Source organism: Lupinus angustifolius, chromosome LG04 (assembly GCF_001865875.1).
Source record: "Lupinus angustifolius cultivar Tanjil chromosome LG04, LupAngTanjil_v1.0, whole genome shotgun sequence".
Lineage (NCBI taxonomy): Eukaryota > Viridiplantae > Streptophyta > Magnoliopsida > Fabales > Fabaceae > Lupinus > Lupinus angustifolius.
In genome coordinates, this window is record NC_032012.1 from 10464864 (window position 1) to 10480678 (window position 15815).

At 33.2% G+C, this 15815-nt stretch overlaps 2 protein-coding genes and 2 non-coding genes across 5 annotated transcripts; 2 read left to right on the forward strand and 2 right to left on the reverse strand.

Annotated features, from left to right (window-relative positions):
• LOC109345784 (chloride conductance regulatory protein ICln-like) lies at nucleotides 1474-5723 on the forward strand. The gene is made up of 7 exons (XM_019584981.1): nucleotides 1474-1678; nucleotides 1785-1908; nucleotides 2789-2903; nucleotides 3045-3104; nucleotides 3188-3247; nucleotides 3350-3435; nucleotides 5471-5723. Exons 1-7 carry the CDS (start codon nucleotides 1518-1520, stop codon nucleotides 5540-5542), a joined length of 678 nt encoding a protein of 225 aa, XP_019440526.1. The 5' UTR covers nucleotides 1474-1517; the 3' UTR covers nucleotides 5543-5723.
• LOC109345782 (sugar transporter ERD6-like 5) lies at nucleotides 7448-13591 on the forward strand. 2 transcript variants are annotated; one of them, XM_019584979.1, is made up of 17 exons: nucleotides 7448-7738; nucleotides 7835-7897; nucleotides 8300-8389; nucleotides 8496-8555; nucleotides 10793-10858; nucleotides 10946-11011; nucleotides 11120-11195; nucleotides 11281-11345; nucleotides 11490-11582; nucleotides 11811-11891; nucleotides 11976-12060; nucleotides 12172-12215; nucleotides 12346-12408; nucleotides 12487-12546; nucleotides 12629-12682; nucleotides 12865-12924; nucleotides 13332-13591. In XM_019584979.1, exons 1-17 carry the CDS (start codon nucleotides 7562-7564, stop codon nucleotides 13575-13577), a joined length of 1449 nt encoding a protein of 482 aa, XP_019440524.1. In that variant the 5' UTR covers nucleotides 7448-7561; the 3' UTR covers nucleotides 13578-13591. The 2 variants fall into 2 exon arrangements, with proteins under 2 accessions (XP_019440524.1, XP_019440523.1); XM_019584978.1 differs by lacking the exons at nucleotides 7448-7738; nucleotides 7835-7897; nucleotides 8300-8389; nucleotides 8496-8555 and adding exons at nucleotides 8802-9093; nucleotides 9190-9252; nucleotides 9655-9744; nucleotides 9851-9910.
• On the reverse strand, nucleotides 14316-14397 carry TRNAS-UGA. Its single transcript has one exon. It is a non-coding gene; the product is annotated as a tRNA-Ser (tRNA).
• Nucleotides 15389-15470, reverse strand: TRNAS-UGA. The gene has a single exon. It is a non-coding gene; the product is annotated as a tRNA-Ser (tRNA).

The window sequence follows — 15815 nt, forward strand, 5'->3', positions numbered from 1 at the left end:
AATTTTGAAATATCATTCAACCAACAAGTACAAGATATATAAGGAAATCAAATAAGAAAAAACTAAAATTTAAGTCTTTTGAAAATAGTTATTTTAAACTATTCCCTCCTAATTACTCGTTAAAATTTAATTATTAGTGAAATTGGTCAATGTATAAAATAATATTAAATTACTAACACCGGAAAAAAATCAACTACCTCATTTTGTTATTTTTGTGTTAACATTAATTGTTATATCATTAGTATTTAATTTACCTATCCTTTTTGACATTTCTAAGAGTTTTTCTACATATGTCCGAATTACTACAACATTTTTATATACCTTGAGTTTATTCTATTGTTGACATTTTATTATTCTACATCGATCTAATATAATATGGAATACCTTATAGACTAAATAATAAAATAGTTAATTGTGTTAGTAATACTATTATATAGATAAATATCAATTAAACAATTATTATTAATTATAAATTTCATTTTAAGGAGATGATAAAAATATTAAGTTGAAAATTTAAATTATTATTAAAGTAAAATATAAAATAAAATTTAATTTATGTTGTGAAACTATTTATTGATATAGTCTGATCTAATATTTTCATTTTATTTTTTTTGTATAATTAATGATTTCCTTCCCTCTAGGATTAAAAGTTAATTTATTTTGGGTGGATAATTATTACTCTTAACAAATATATCAAAGAGAAATCAAATATTAATTTGTAGAAATATATGAGTATCTTAGATCATTTCTATTGAGTTGTTCTTAACTCATTCTTATGAAAAAGAATATTTTTAGTATGAATTATATTCTTAACTAAGAACAAGAAGAAAGAAATAAGAATAAGAAGATATAAAAAATGAAAAAAATGAGATGTTTGATCAAGAATGAAGTAGGTTGTAACATTCAAATAAGAATAATTACAATGTTTACTATTATAAGAAAAAGATAGATATTGTTATTATTTTATGAAGAATTATAATAAATTATAAAATAATGTGTGAGAAAATAAGTGCAACACGTGGACTTCTCAGGAGGTCATCCATCCTAGTACTACTCTCGCCCAAACATGCTTAGCTACGTAGTTATGATGGGATCCGGTGTTAGTACTGATATCATCGCACCAACAATATACGAAAGGCCGAAAGGCTGATATCATTGCACCAACAATATACGTGCAATCAAATTCTTTAAGCTCTAATTATTAAGCTTTAGGCTGAGAAACGCTTCATTTTCGAAAGGCCGATAGAAAAAAGCACATGAGTCACACCCTATTATCGGGAAATTCCAACATGATCCCTTTCGAATCCACTATTATTGTAGGCGCGCTTATAGAAAATAGAAAAGAAAGAGGTGACCAAATAAGAATGAAAATATTGTTATTTCTCTTTGTACATTTTATCTTTCTCTAAAAGAGTAGAACTAGAACATGATGAAAGAGTTAGAGAAATCTAGAACCCTTTAAAAAACCCCTATAACCTAGAAAGTGAACCACGAAATACTCACACTAACCAATCAAAATGGGTCTAGGGCTCAGAAATTTCACCGAAAGAACCGAAACCGGAGAAGCAGTTATCGACACCGTTAACGGCGAGGAATTGATGCACGTTCAATCTTCCGTCGACATTGTTTTCAATAATTTCTCTCCATTCTCCAATGGCACACTCTATATCTCAACCAAGTAACTCCTCTCTCTCTCTCTCTCTCTCTTTCTCTTATTTGTTTCTAATCTCATTTTGTTTATTAATCGGTTATGTGTTTGTTATTACTTGTATATGTATATATAGGCAAGTGATATGGTTGAGTGATTTGGATAAGAGTAAAGGATATGCTGTTGATTTTTTGTCTATTTCTCTTCATGCTGTTTCTACTGATCCAGAAGCTTACTCTGTTCCTTGCATATATACTCAGGTATTTTTGTTTTTCTTTTAGTTAGTTACTTTGTACCATATCGAGGGTAAGTCTCGGCGCAAGAGTGGAGTTGCTGCTTAGTTATATGTTCAAATCCCGAAAATAGTCTATGATTGCACTCTCTAGAATCGGCTTGGTGTGAGCGTAGTTTAGGGCATAGCAATTGTTTTAGAAATTAGACCAACATTATGTCGAGGTTTATGTCTAAGTATTGAATCATAGATAGATAGATAGCAGAACATACTGTCTACCCTTATAATGGGAAGCGAGATAACAATTAGGGTCCTTTGCGAGTTTAGCTTTGGAGGGGAAGGAAGACAAACAAAAGACTTTAGAGTCATCTCATAGGTGTATTTCATGTCTCTCAAGCCTTTCGTTTCCCCTTTCCCCCCTCCAAAACCCAAATCGCAAACAGATCTTTAGCGCCAGTATGGTTGGGAAAGACAATATAAATGCTTGACATTGGGAAACTAAGTATTTGCATATGCTATACACATTTAAATTATCTGAGAACGTTTTTTCCATTCAATTCAACTGCATATATATTTTCGAATATTTGCATAATGTTTCACTATTGTGGTAACCACGGAACAGATTTTGGAACAAGGATGACATCGTTTATGGCAACAGAACCTTTTCCTGTGATTTGGATTGAGTTTTTTGGGGAACCCTTGTACTAGCTGTTAAAAAAGGGTTTAGTAAGCTCTCGCTTGATATTAGTCATGTGGAGAATTTTCAACTTTTACTGTGTTCTTACCCCTTTTAGTCGTTTTTGAAATGATTGCAGTGTGCTTGCCTGCTTTTCTTTACCATTTATTTATTGTTAGGAAAGTCTTGCCCTTTTATGATTTATCCATTCTGATTAGCTTTCTGAATGTAGATTGATACTGAAGCAGATGAGGATGATTCTGATGACTCAGACTCAGAATGCAATGTTATCCATGATCTATCCAAGATCAGAGAGATGAGGCTTATCCCATCTGATCCTACCCAATGTATCTTTTTCTTATCTTTACACTGTTGTTCTTGTTTTGTAGAACTACATGATTTCTATGCTGCCAATTTAAATTCTGGTAGAATCCTGTGTATTTTCATTACTCCAAGATTTGCTTATATATCAGTTCATTGTTTTGCAGTGGATACTCTATTTGAAGTGTTCTGTGAGTGTGCTGAGCTTAATCCAGAACCAAATGATGGTCAGTATTATTTTTCCACAAGGTTATTCAATACTCTGTGTATTCCCCTTACCAAATTATTTATGTTGATATTGTTCTTTTAGAGGAAGAAGAAGAGCATGATTGGGTTTTCAGTACTGATCAGACAGAAAATGAAGAACCAGGTACTTGCAGGAGCTTTAGTCTTGTTTCTTTAATCATGACATCTTTATTCGTATTGCTTATTGTGGTAATTATATTATTGTCAAACCTCTTCTTTTATCCAGAGGAGGAGGGTTATGTCTCCCAGAATCCAGTCAACTCTCTCGGCCAGTCTAATGGAAATCATGACCTAGCTCGTACGGTACTTGAGGTAGGATCTCCTCCTTAATTCTCTATCTACGTCTGTTTGTGCAGTCTAAAATTCTGACTTGATTGCTTCCTTCCTTTTGGATGACTGTCCATAAATTTCCATACATTCAGTGATTGTTAATTTGAACTTCTAACTTTCCCATCTTTATTTCACGTGCAACCCTCCCTATATTTTTTGGGTGGTTTACTTCCCTAAATTATCTATTCGTTGTGCTCTCTCTTTCATTCTGACTGTTCTCTTTCTTGATCTGTTGGCCTTCCTAAATCCATTTTAACTTCCCTGTCTTGATTTGAATTATTAGTCATTTGCTTTTAATCGTAAACTTGAACTAGAAATCTGTACTTTCCTGGCCTAAAATCTTTTTAGCTGTGTATAAGCGAGAAAGTTGAGCACTGTGGCCTTGCGTGGGGACATTGGGAGAGGCAAGGCTAGAGAAGAGATGTATAAGTCATTGTGTTGCTAGCCATAATTGTAAATTTCATAACCGTAAAGTTTTTGTCTAGTTTTTGAGGGTGAGTTTTGTCGCAATGGTTAATTTGTGTGTTTAAATCCTGGAAACAAGTTCTCCCCTGTGGGGGTAAGGCTGCATGTTATATCTGTTCATACTATGAAATAAAAGCCTTGTACACCGGACTACCTTTTTAAAGTATATAAGGAATAAAGTTACCTTACCAGCTTACCAGTTAGGATTAAGTAGCGTTTTCTGTTAAAAGGAGAAAGTGTAGATGTTAACTAGCGTCTGAAGATTATTGTACAATAATGTGTTTGTATAATTTATTAGTAAGTTTGGCAACATCTATTTTTCCTCTTCTATTCCGGTGAGCACGATTGACTGGGTGAGGCTGAGGTATATGGCTGTGAAAAGTTATTATTGAACTTGTGACTTATCATAAGAACAAGACAACCTTTAGGTTTTCTTCTACTTGTTTGTGTGTATCTGGATGTGGGTGTATTGTGTGGTGCTTTGAGTGCATCAAAAACTTCTCCAACTTCTCTTTTATATTTCTACTATCTTTAATACTTTTATACTTTTGCTTCAATAAGTTCTAATAATAGAAAATAGGCATAATGCTATGTTAATTTATTTTTTCACACTTCGGAGTTCTATGGTTAATGACTAATCAGAGATCCATCCTAAATTTCTGAAATTCGAAAAGTGGAAAACTGATTTTCTGAGATATTTTAGATGGCGAAGAAATATATAATGACTGAAAATTATATGAACACAGAACAAAGTATATACCTGCCAAAGCATGTTTTTTATATATAATGTAGTAATTAATATTCAGGAAATGTTAACCATGTCTCCTTGAGGCATTTTAAAAATTTAAAAGCCCTGATTCCAAATAAAAAGGTGGTCCATTGTACGAGGCTCCCACTTAGTGGGGTCTAGGGAGGGTAGATATACGTATCCTCACTCCCACAAGTGGAAAGTCTATTTCCAGGATTAGAACCCATGACCTCATGGTCACTAAGCAATAACTTTACCGTTTGCTGTTAGGTCAAGCTCACTCTACTGTAAAAGCTCTGATTTCGAATGCTGCATTTTTATAATTTTGATTCCCTAACCAATGTCTGGTTAACAAAACCTATGGTATATTTGTATCTTTGATTGTTGTCGTCTTGTTGATGTGGATATTCACGACTCAGTATCCAAGTAAGGCTGGAATATATATCCAAGTAACCAATGGCTGGAATATGTATGATGTGGATATTCATACATGGAAGGCTGGAATATATATTCTTTTGTATTTGCTTATCTTTTAGATGTACCTTTGTTGTTGAGGTTTTTTTGGGCTATATTTGGATTGATTGATGGAAATGGATGGAATTGAGAGGAATGAAATAAAATGATGTTAGATTCCTTTGTTTGGATTGTTTAAAATAAGAGTTTAACATCATTTATGGTTTATTTGGAACGTATGAGATGAACCAATTTCACTCCTCTTCACCCAAATCCATCATAAACTATCCAAACAATGGTACATTAATTTGTTTCTATTCCATTTCATATCATTCTATTTATATATTGCAGCTTCAAATCAACGATAAACGATTCGAGGATGCAGAAGAGATGGAGAATAAAGGAGATGGTAGCCACCATTAAATGCCCCTGTTTTTCTAAAAAGTACCATGTTATTGTCCCAGAGTCCTAAATTGTTGTAAACTATATGAAACATCTTACTAAAGGGGCATACAATGATGCTATAAGAAGCTGAATACAGACTTTAAGCTGTGATATCTCTTGATATGAAAGAAATTTTGCATGCAAATTTGAGTATCACCTCGTAGCAGGTTCTGAAAAATATATTATTTGCCTTCAGTTAGGATGCAAAAAATAAATGATTATTAACATATTAATGGTGAATAATGTGTCGATAGTGTAAAAATAGTTATATTGTCAATGTATATATATTAAATCCTAAAATATAACACAATATTTAACTCAAGAATAATAAAATTATTTCACCATGGTTGGGTCTTATGTTAAGAAAAGTATCCTTGATTTGCTTTAAGTGAATAAGGGTCACATAAATTAGCAAAGTAAATTGACTTGGTTTCAACAAGTAAGCACCTCATTAATTTGAGAGTAAATTACATCGACACCCCCTGAGTTTTAGTGAAATTACACAAACCATTCTTCACTTTTCTATGCCTACACAAACATCTCATAGTTTTCATACTTTCATTACATTAACCACCCATGTATAAGAAATAAATGTAATCTTTTAAATAAAAAATGTGATAAATGCAATTAAGTTAAACAAAATATGATATATTGTGTACACAAGTCTAAATAATATACAAATCACTGTATCTTTATTATTTTTGGTTAAAAAATGTATCAACAATTCTAATCACTCTTATAATATAGTGTAATGAACCAAAAATAATAAAGAAATATTGAGTCATATATTATTTGGACTTGTCTCCACAATATATCATGTTTTGTTTAACTTAATTGCATTTATCATATTTTTTGTTTACAAGATTACACTTATTTCTTATGCAGGGATGATCAGTGTAATGAGTGTAATGAAAGTATAAAAATTAGGGGAGGTTTGTGTAGGTGTAAAAAAAGTGAGGGGTAGTTATATAATTTCACTAAAACTCAGGAGGTATCAGTGTAATTTACTCTTAATTTGAAAACCAAATTTGAGTATCACCTAGTGGCACTAAGTAAACACATAATTAATTAGAGAAACCAAAGCCACATTATATGATGTTTTATTATTTTGGATTGCACCTAGAGTAAAGATAATTGATATGTTCATGAATAAAAATAACATAACCTCATCTTCTTTCAATTGAAATGATATTTAGGATGTGATATGATGAATCTGAGTATAAGTAAATCCAATAAAATGTATGATACTCATATAAGGAAAGATTTATGAGTATATATATTTTAATGAAATCAAATAATATTATTAATTAAATTAATTTATTATCCTTAATTAGGTATCTGTTTCTAGCAAATAGAATAATACATATTATTAGACGTATACATATCATGAAACCTGAGTCGGACGTCAAACCGACAGAAGTCCCGTATTAGGTTTAACCGGTTAAACCGTCTGTTCTGATCGGATGATTTCGTACATAATTAATAATTTTTATTTATAAATATATAGTTATATATAAATGTAAAACTTTATATAATTAATAATTATGTATAATTATATTGAAATAATACATCTTCATCTTTTTTTGGACCGTAGTAAAATAAAATATTAGAACATTGTCCCATTTTTTTTTTATTTTTAAGTGAGCCGTCCGGTTTACTTCCCGAGTTAATCCGGTTTAACCGAGTTTAACGCGGTCGGACCGGATTTTCTCCGGTTCAAAGCGGTCCAACTCTCATTCGGTTAAGACGGTAAACCAGAACCGTTTTCAAGTCTGGTCAGCGGTCAGACCGATCAGACCGTCCAGTCCGGTTCTAACAACACTATACATAACTACATAAGGAATATAAAAAACCAAATCTCAACACTCACCTTCTCTTATTTCCCCTCTTTCCCACTTCACATTTTGGTCAACAACATAAGTACACTTTACACAACACAACAACCTTAACCTCTCTGAATTGTTCCATTGAACACATTACACATAACATAACAGAACCATGGGAATTAAAAGTACTGAACAAACAATCCCACTTTCAGATTCAAATCCTTTGATTTCCACAACCAACATTGAATCTCATGCTCCTACTAATCATTCCACAACTTCTTCTATACCACCTTCTCTTATACTCACTACCCTTGTTGCTGTTTTCGGTTCTTATGTTTTTGGATCCTCTGTAATTATTTATACTCTTTTTCTTTATATATATTTCATACTTTATCTATAATGGTAAATTGTGTTATTGGGTTTCATAAAAACTGATTTTTTTTAGGTGGGTTATTCATCTCCTTCTCAATCTGGAATCATGAATGACCTCAATCTCAGTGTGGCACAGGTAAAAAAATTTCCTTCAATCACAACTTCACAACCATTATGTTTTTTTTTAATCACGTTCAAGCTTTATTAGTACAAAAAACTAGTTTTTCGTCTTGTTTTCCAATAAGAATATAACATGTGCAAGATCTCGTCACTAAAAAATAACATGGGTAATGGTTAAGAATGTTATATTTTCATATTAGAACAAAATTAGCACCTAAATGTAGGAGCTTGTGGCACTATTTTCGAATAAGGATATAGCATTATTGATAGCTTGTCAATGAAAACTAGCTGCGGTCGAGGCTCCATCTATAAATGGATAATCTTTATACCGTAGATGATATTTTTATCCGCATATATATATTTGGTTATCTTTAATTTGATTGTGTTCATGAGGTCAAAACATTTTGCATTTGTGCAGTATTCAATTTTTGGTTCAATATTGACAATTGGAGCAATGATTGGTGCCATTGGGAGTGGTAAAATAGCAGATTATGCAGGTCGGAGAGTAGTAAGTTCTACAGATATTCGGTATTCGTCAAAACATCGCGACATTAATCTTATATTGAATGTTAATGTACTTCATCTTCACATTGTTTTTCCATTTTGATGAGCAGGCCATGGGTTTCTCTGAGCTATTCTGCATATTGGGATGGCTTACCATAGCATTCTCTAAGGTTTACTTATAATTTATCCAATTTCATTCCCTTACTTATCTAAACTGCCTATATGTTACTCAAATCAGGTTCATTTTTAGTCTCGTTTCGGTTAAAAGAATTTGGTGCATTATAAGCGGCATACCGTTTTCAAGTCTGGTCAGCGGTCAGACCGATCAGACCGTCCAGTCCGGTTCTAACAACACTATACATAACTACATAAGGAATATAAAAAACCAAATCTCAACACTCACCTTCTCTTATTTCCCCTCTTTCCCACTTCACATTTTGGTCAACAACATAAGTACACTTTACACAACACAACAACCTTAACCTCTCTGAATTGTTCCATTGAACACATTACACATAACATAACAGAACCATGGGAATTAAAAGTACTGAACAAACAATCCCACTTTCAGATTCAAATCCTTTGATTTCCACAACCAACATTGAATCTCATGCTCCTACTAATCATTCCACAACTTCTTCTATACCACCTTCTCTTATACTCACTACCCTTGTTGCTGTTTTCGGTTCTTATGTTTTTGGATCCTCTGTAATTATTTATACTCTTTTTCTTTATATATATTTCATACTTTATCTATAATGGTAAATTGTGTTATTGGGTTTCATAAAAACTGATTTTTTTTAGGTGGGTTATTCATCTCCTTCTCAATCTGGAATCATGAATGACCTCAATCTCAGTGTGGCACAGGTAAAAAAATTTCCTTCAATCACAACTTCACAACCATTATGTTTTTTTTTAATCACGTTCAAGCTTTATTAGTACAAAAAACTAGTTTTTCGTCTTGTTTTCCAATAAGAATATAACATGTGCAAGATCTCGTCACTAAAAAATAACATGGGTAATGGTTAAGAATGTTATATTTTCATATTAGAACAAAATTAGCACCTAAATGTAGGAGCTTGTGGCACTATTTTCGAATAAGGATATAGCATTATTGATAGCTTGTCAATGAAAACTAGCTGCGGTCGAGGCTCCATCTATAAATGGATAATCTTTATACCGTAGATGATATTTTTATCCGCATATATATATTTGGTTATCTTTAATTTGATTGTGTTCATGAGGTCAAAACATTTTGCATTTGTGCAGTATTCAATTTTTGGTTCAATATTGACAATTGGAGCAATGATTGGTGCCATTGGGAGTGGTAAAATAGCAGATTATGCAGGTCGGAGAGTAGTAAGTTCTACAGATATTCGGTATTCGTCAAAACATCGCGACATTAATCTTATATTGAATGTTAATGTACTTCATCTTCACATTGTTTTTCCATTTTGATGAGCAGGCCATGGGTTTCTCTGAGCTATTCTGCATATTGGGATGGCTTACCATAGCATTCTCTAAGGTTTACTTATAATTTATCCAATTTCATTCCCTTACTTATCTAAACTGCCTATATGTTACTCAAATCAGGTTCATTTTTAGTCTCGTTTCGGTTAAAAGAATTTGGTGCATTATAAGCGGCATTTTTCATGCGAAAAACGAATAGTAAGAGTGTGAGCCGTGTTTACTAATGTTGGACCTGTCCCTGATGGGGAGCCTCCGACTATTGAGAAGTTCCATTGTTACCAGGGCATGGAAAAAGTGAAGAGCTACCGTGAGACACCGCGTCTTGAACCAAAACTTTAAGACTATGATTCCATGAGTCTTTATCACTTATAATCTCTTCCACCTATCCTCTCATATCCGATGTGGGACTTCACACTTGAATATGCCCAAAAGCTAAGTTGGTTAGACTTCTATCCTCGCAAAGGTTGTTCATGCTTCAAATCCTGTCGTGGCCCTTCGATGTGGCAGCCACCCTTGACCATATATTTTTCTCTACAAAAAAGCATTGATTTCTTATTTTTTCAGATTTTCTGTATGCTTTAAATATTTGAAGTCTCAACTATTCATGGAAGTGAAAAGGACATGAAACTGGAGTGATTAATTGCTAGAAATTAACTAAGGGTAGTTTACTACAAACTTCTAACAATTAACACTTTTCCTAATTCTTGAGCTTTGCAGTACATGAAAGCTTATTTGTTTGATAAAGAAAATTAGTTAGTAATCATTTTAACAAAACTATACGTAAAGTTTCTGTTTTTGTTTAAAAACAATGAAGTAGATGTGTAAAGTAAGGGCTGCATAAACTGTGCCACTAAGATTTTATCTGTTGCATGTTCTTATCCTATGGAGTTTCCACAAGTTCAATGATTGATATCTATCATTTGATGCTTCTTTTAAGGTTTCTTTGTGGCTTTACATCGGAAGACTTTTGGTAGGATGTGGAATTGGCCTTCTATCTTATGTGGTAATTGTCGTGACTTGTAGTTTATCGTAATTCAAATGATATTCAGTCATACAAGAAATTCAAATGGATAGTTACCTTCCATAATAGGTACCAATTTATGTAGCAGAAATAACTCCGAAGAATCTCAGAGGAGCATTCACGGCAGTCCATCAGGTAAAGCAGTATCATTTTAATCGTATGCGTGGAAACCACACCTCACTCATGTTTTACGTATTTCGTATATAGCCTTATTTTAAATCGCTGTTTGGTCTGTGTTGACAGCTAATGATTGGTTTCGGGATGTCATTAACTTATCTCATTGGAGCATACTTGGATTGGCGGGTTGTGGCTCTCATCGGTAATGCTCTTCTTTCTGGTGTTGTTCGCACAACAAAATTAAAACGAGTTCCATGTAACTCACACCTTTATTGTCCTTACCTTAGGGACTATTCCTTGTCTTGTGCAGCTTATAAGTCTACCCTTCATCCCTGATTCTCCTAGGTGGCTGGTGAGTTTTTCAAGGCTGTTGTAAGTTCACTGTTTGTGCCGACCGAGTTCACAGAAGCAACTGAATTTTTTTATTACTTTTGTTAAATGAGTCAAGACATGCCATTAGCCATACATATCACAAGTGTTACTTTCACTTCTGCAGGCAAAGGTCGGTAACATGAAAGATAGTGATTCTGCTCTACAGCGCCTTAGAGGGAGAAACACTGATGTTTATCAAGAGGCCGCAGAAATTAAAGTATATAATATGTTTTTGTTCGTTAGTTTTTCTTTTGCGATACAACCTAACTAGGAAGCAAAATAAGGGAAATGTTGTTTTCAACATTAGTTGTTTTTAGCTGAATGTAATAAAAGTTCAGTTCCTTTGTTCTTTCGACTTCAATTTATTTTCAGGGTATAGATATGTTGCGACACACTGGTCAAAAAACTAGTTCTATACATAGTTGATGATACTTTATTTTTGTAGGAGCATACGGAAGCGCTTCAGCGGCAAAAAGAAGCTAGCATTATTGGTTTATTTCAATCGCAGTATTTGAAGGCACTCACTGTGAGTTTCATAAACTAAGCCTTATATTCATGCAGCCGATCTTAACTTTTTGAAGACTCTTACGCTATCTAGTCAATCGGTTAGGTTGGAGTTGGCTTGATGATACTGCAACAATTTGGAGGGATTAATGGCATTGTTTTTTACGCGAATTCTATATTTATCGCTGCTGGTATGTCCGGGTCCTTTCTTATACTTCTATCGTATGATACGTAAAAGAAGATGAATTTGACTAATGAGATTATTAAACTCACATGAAAGCGAAATTTCTTATCCGTGACAGGGCTTTCGAAGAGTATTGGAACAATAGCATTGGTTGCTGTTAAGGTTCTTAATTCTCTTCACACAATATAACCATTTCATTCTGCTTAGTGCGACGAGATAGATTCTACTTTCGATGAGTTTAACCTTCATTCCCGAGTCTCTTGACACAATTTCGTCACTTCTGTGTTTGTAGATCCCAATGACAACTTTGGGAGTACTTTTGATGGATAGATCCGGAAGACGGCCACTTTTGCTGGTAAAAGTTTGAGCTTTTGTTTGTACTATTTTCCGATGTTCTGTAATTTCTGAACCCAAGATTTCGATTCTTACACAGGTCTCTGCAGGAGGAACATGCTTAGGGTGCTTCCTTACAGCCATATCATTCTTCTTACAGGTTCTTTTAATCGCATAATCGGCTTTAACAAATTGTTTTTCGCACGAACTTTTTTTTAAATAATTACGCTTGCCATATGCAGGACTTACATAAATGGAAGGAAGCCAGTCCTGCTTTGGCGCTTATCGGTGTACTGGTAATGATGCTTGTGCTATTATGTCCATACATGAATCTTAGACTATATTGTTAAATCTCATGAGTTTAGTTCAAGATCTAAGTATTCAACAAAAATGGATTCATTCATTTCTGTGTCATGATTGTGGAAGAGTAATGTTAAACTATTACCTAAAAACCCGCTTTAATTCGGGTAATGAACAGGTATACGTCGGATCGTTTTCGCTAGGCATTGGCGCAATTCCCTGGGTTATAATGTCTGAGGTAACTTTTATGACCGAACTTATAAGATATAAATCCTATCATAATAAAATTCCTAAGACGAGTGATTTAAATTGCGGACCGCATCACCTGATGCGGTCGCAATATCGCGGTTGTGGTGACCCACTGCAACCGCATCACATCGCAATTGCGGTGCAACTTCGAATCACAGTGATGTGGCCACATCGGACTATATCGGATCGTATCGGGCCGCATCGGATCGTATCCAGCCGCATCGGATCGTATCAGGCTGCATCGCATTCAAAAGTATATTTTTAATCACAAAATAATTCACACTGGAATGACCGCAATCCGCATTGCAATGACCGTAATTGCAGTAACCGCAACCATTACCACACCCGCGACTGCAACCGTAATTTAAAACACTGGTTATATTTATATTTTTGCAGATATTTCCCATCAATGTGAAGGGCTCTGCTGGGAGCTTTGTGACCTTAGTGAACTGGTTATGTTCATGGATTGTGTCATATGCTTTCAACTTCCTCATGAGTTGGAGTTCATCTGGAACTTTCATCTTATTCTCTACCATATGTGGCTTCACTGTGTTATTTGTAGCAAAACTAGTACCAGAAACTAAAGGGCGAACACTAGAAGAAATTCAAGCTTCTTTGAATTCATACTCAACAAAGAGATGAAACAGAATCCCATGCACTATTCCTGTAAGATTATTTTTGTCGAAATAACGGACAGATCATAAGAGAGACAGTCACGCACCCCGAAATGGATTAGTTCCTTACCTAAAATGTGAGTAGATACCTTATGATGTAACAAGCTTGTCCATAAGTTTTTTGGACCATTATGATGCATATTGCCACATTGTAGTCGAGTTAGACTCCTTTCCATTATTGAAATGTTAACGTAAGACAAATCATGTGAAAAATTAACTATGATGGTAAATTCATAGTTTATAATCCAAGGTATTTTATTTATCATTGTACATAATAATCTTGTCTTTGGTACTATTGTTCATTGATGAATGTAAATATCTATATCAAATTCTAGACTTTTAATAAAGTAAACATTGATTTCTTTACTTGGAAAATAAAATTGAAGTTTAGTCAAGTATTTTATTTATCAAAGTAGTGAAAGTGAAACCAAACCAATGCAAAGCTAGTAGATTTTTTAGATAAATAGATAATTGCACAATTTTGCCATTGAGTTTTCCAATTACTCTACAAATTTGTTCTCACCATCTTGTTAAGTACATACATCACATATGTTATTTCTAGTATCATTGACCTATGATTTCATGTTATCTTATGTAAAGTAATAACTTTACACTGTCAGCGTATAGATTTTAAACTCAATATTTTATCTGTTTTTACCACTCGTTTTATAAAATTGTTCAATGTTTAAAACAAATAAATAGAAAACGTCAACAGCAGGGTTCGAACCTGCGCGGGCGTAGCCCAACAGATTTCAAGTCTGTCTCCTTAACCACTCGGACATATTGACGACAATGGTGTTTTTCAATCTATTTTTTATTTAATTCTTTTTCATTTCTTATAAACCAACCCTATGAATCTTGTTTTGATAAATATCATTTATCATATTTGGATCAAATGTTAGTCAGAAAAGGATAACTCTAACATATCATATTTCTCATCTTCATTAAAGTAAATCAAGTTTACCTTGGTTCTCATCAAGCATCCTTGTTTGTGGCGAACGACTTTGACTTATCAAACACTTGTATTTGTGGCGACTTCATCTTTTCAATTTTTACCATTTTCTCTTATCCTAATCAAAATACAAGCTCATTTACTCAAACACAACTCATTCATACACATTCCATTTCAAACCAAAATACACTCATCACCTAATCAACTTCATACAAATTTCAATCATCAACAGTTTATAAATACAAATAGACATTCAATCAAGAACGTTCGGCAAACAAACACAACCTTCTTCAAGGAAATTCATATCATACACAACCTTCTTCCATTTACTTACTTTTGTTTTGCTCTAAAATGAAGATTTGTTGTTCCCAAACTTGTCCCAACACCTATCCCTAACTAATCACAATGAAACAAAAATTAATAAAGTTATGAATATTTAATTTTTTTAACTGACATAACATAATATGATTGATTTGAGACACACTTTAGGATAACAGATCTTTGTCCATAATGAGGAAGCAATATATCCAACTTGAAAATACATGATATTCATTCAATCTACCAACATGTGTCACATATAACTCTGAACGAACACATTACTTAACAATGCAGCACCAACCTCATTTGTGATTAAAAATATAAAAATTTCCATGTTTTAGTATCATTAATGATGTTCATTTGCTTAAACAAAAATATGAGAATATATGATTCAATTTTAATTGGCAACTAAAAAAGCTGCTTTGACTTTAAAAAAAATAAAAGCTGTTTATAGCTCAAAATTAAGTGTAAAATTGATTAATGTTTTTAGAAACAAAATAATTGAAAAACGTCAACAGCAGGGTTCGAACCTGCGCGGTCGAAGCCCAATAGATTTCAAGTCTATCTCCTTAACCACTCGGACATATTGACGATCATGTTACTTTTCAATCTAAATCCTATTTAACAATGTTACTTTTCTTATGAAAACTTTTGATAGTGTTTTGGTAATTATCATTTATAATGTAATAGCTGTCTAGGGTGTACATCTGTTATCCCAAAACAATGTATCATTTCATGTACCACTATTTATGATAGTTCAGAAAAATAATTAATTATTAAAATTTTAATTTAAATATATTTTTCAACCAATCATAAGCCGTGCACATGAAGTGACATACTTTGTGAAATAGCAGAGTCAATGTGCTCTCATCTATGCAATGTTCATTACATTATCCACCATTTATGTGAATTATTTTTTGAAGAGTCAATGACAAT

Excerpts from the sequence above, each read along its gene's own strand:
- LOC109345784 (XM_019584981.1), top strand. The coding sequence starts at position 1,518 with ATGGGTCTAGGGCTCAGAAATTTCACCGAAAGAACCGAAACCGGAGAA. Across the intron at positions 1,679-1,784 it reads ACACTCTATATCTCAACCAA|GCAAGTGATATGGTTGAGTG; the intron begins GTAACTCCTCTC and ends ATGTATATATAG. Across the intron at positions 1,909-2,788 it reads TTCCTTGCATATATACTCAG|ATTGATACTGAAGCAGATGA; the intron begins GTATTTTTGTTT and ends TTCTGAATGTAG.
- LOC109345782 (XM_019584979.1), top strand. The coding sequence starts at position 7,562 with ATGGGAATTAAAAGTACTGAACAAACAATCCCACTTTCAGATTCAAAT. Across the intron at positions 12,409-12,486 it reads GAAGACGGCCACTTTTGCTG|GTCTCTGCAGGAGGAACATG; the intron begins GTAAAAGTTTGA and ends ATTCTTACACAG. Across the intron at positions 12,683-12,864 it reads TGGCGCTTATCGGTGTACTG|GTATACGTCGGATCGTTTTC; the intron begins GTAATGATGCTT and ends GGTAATGAACAG.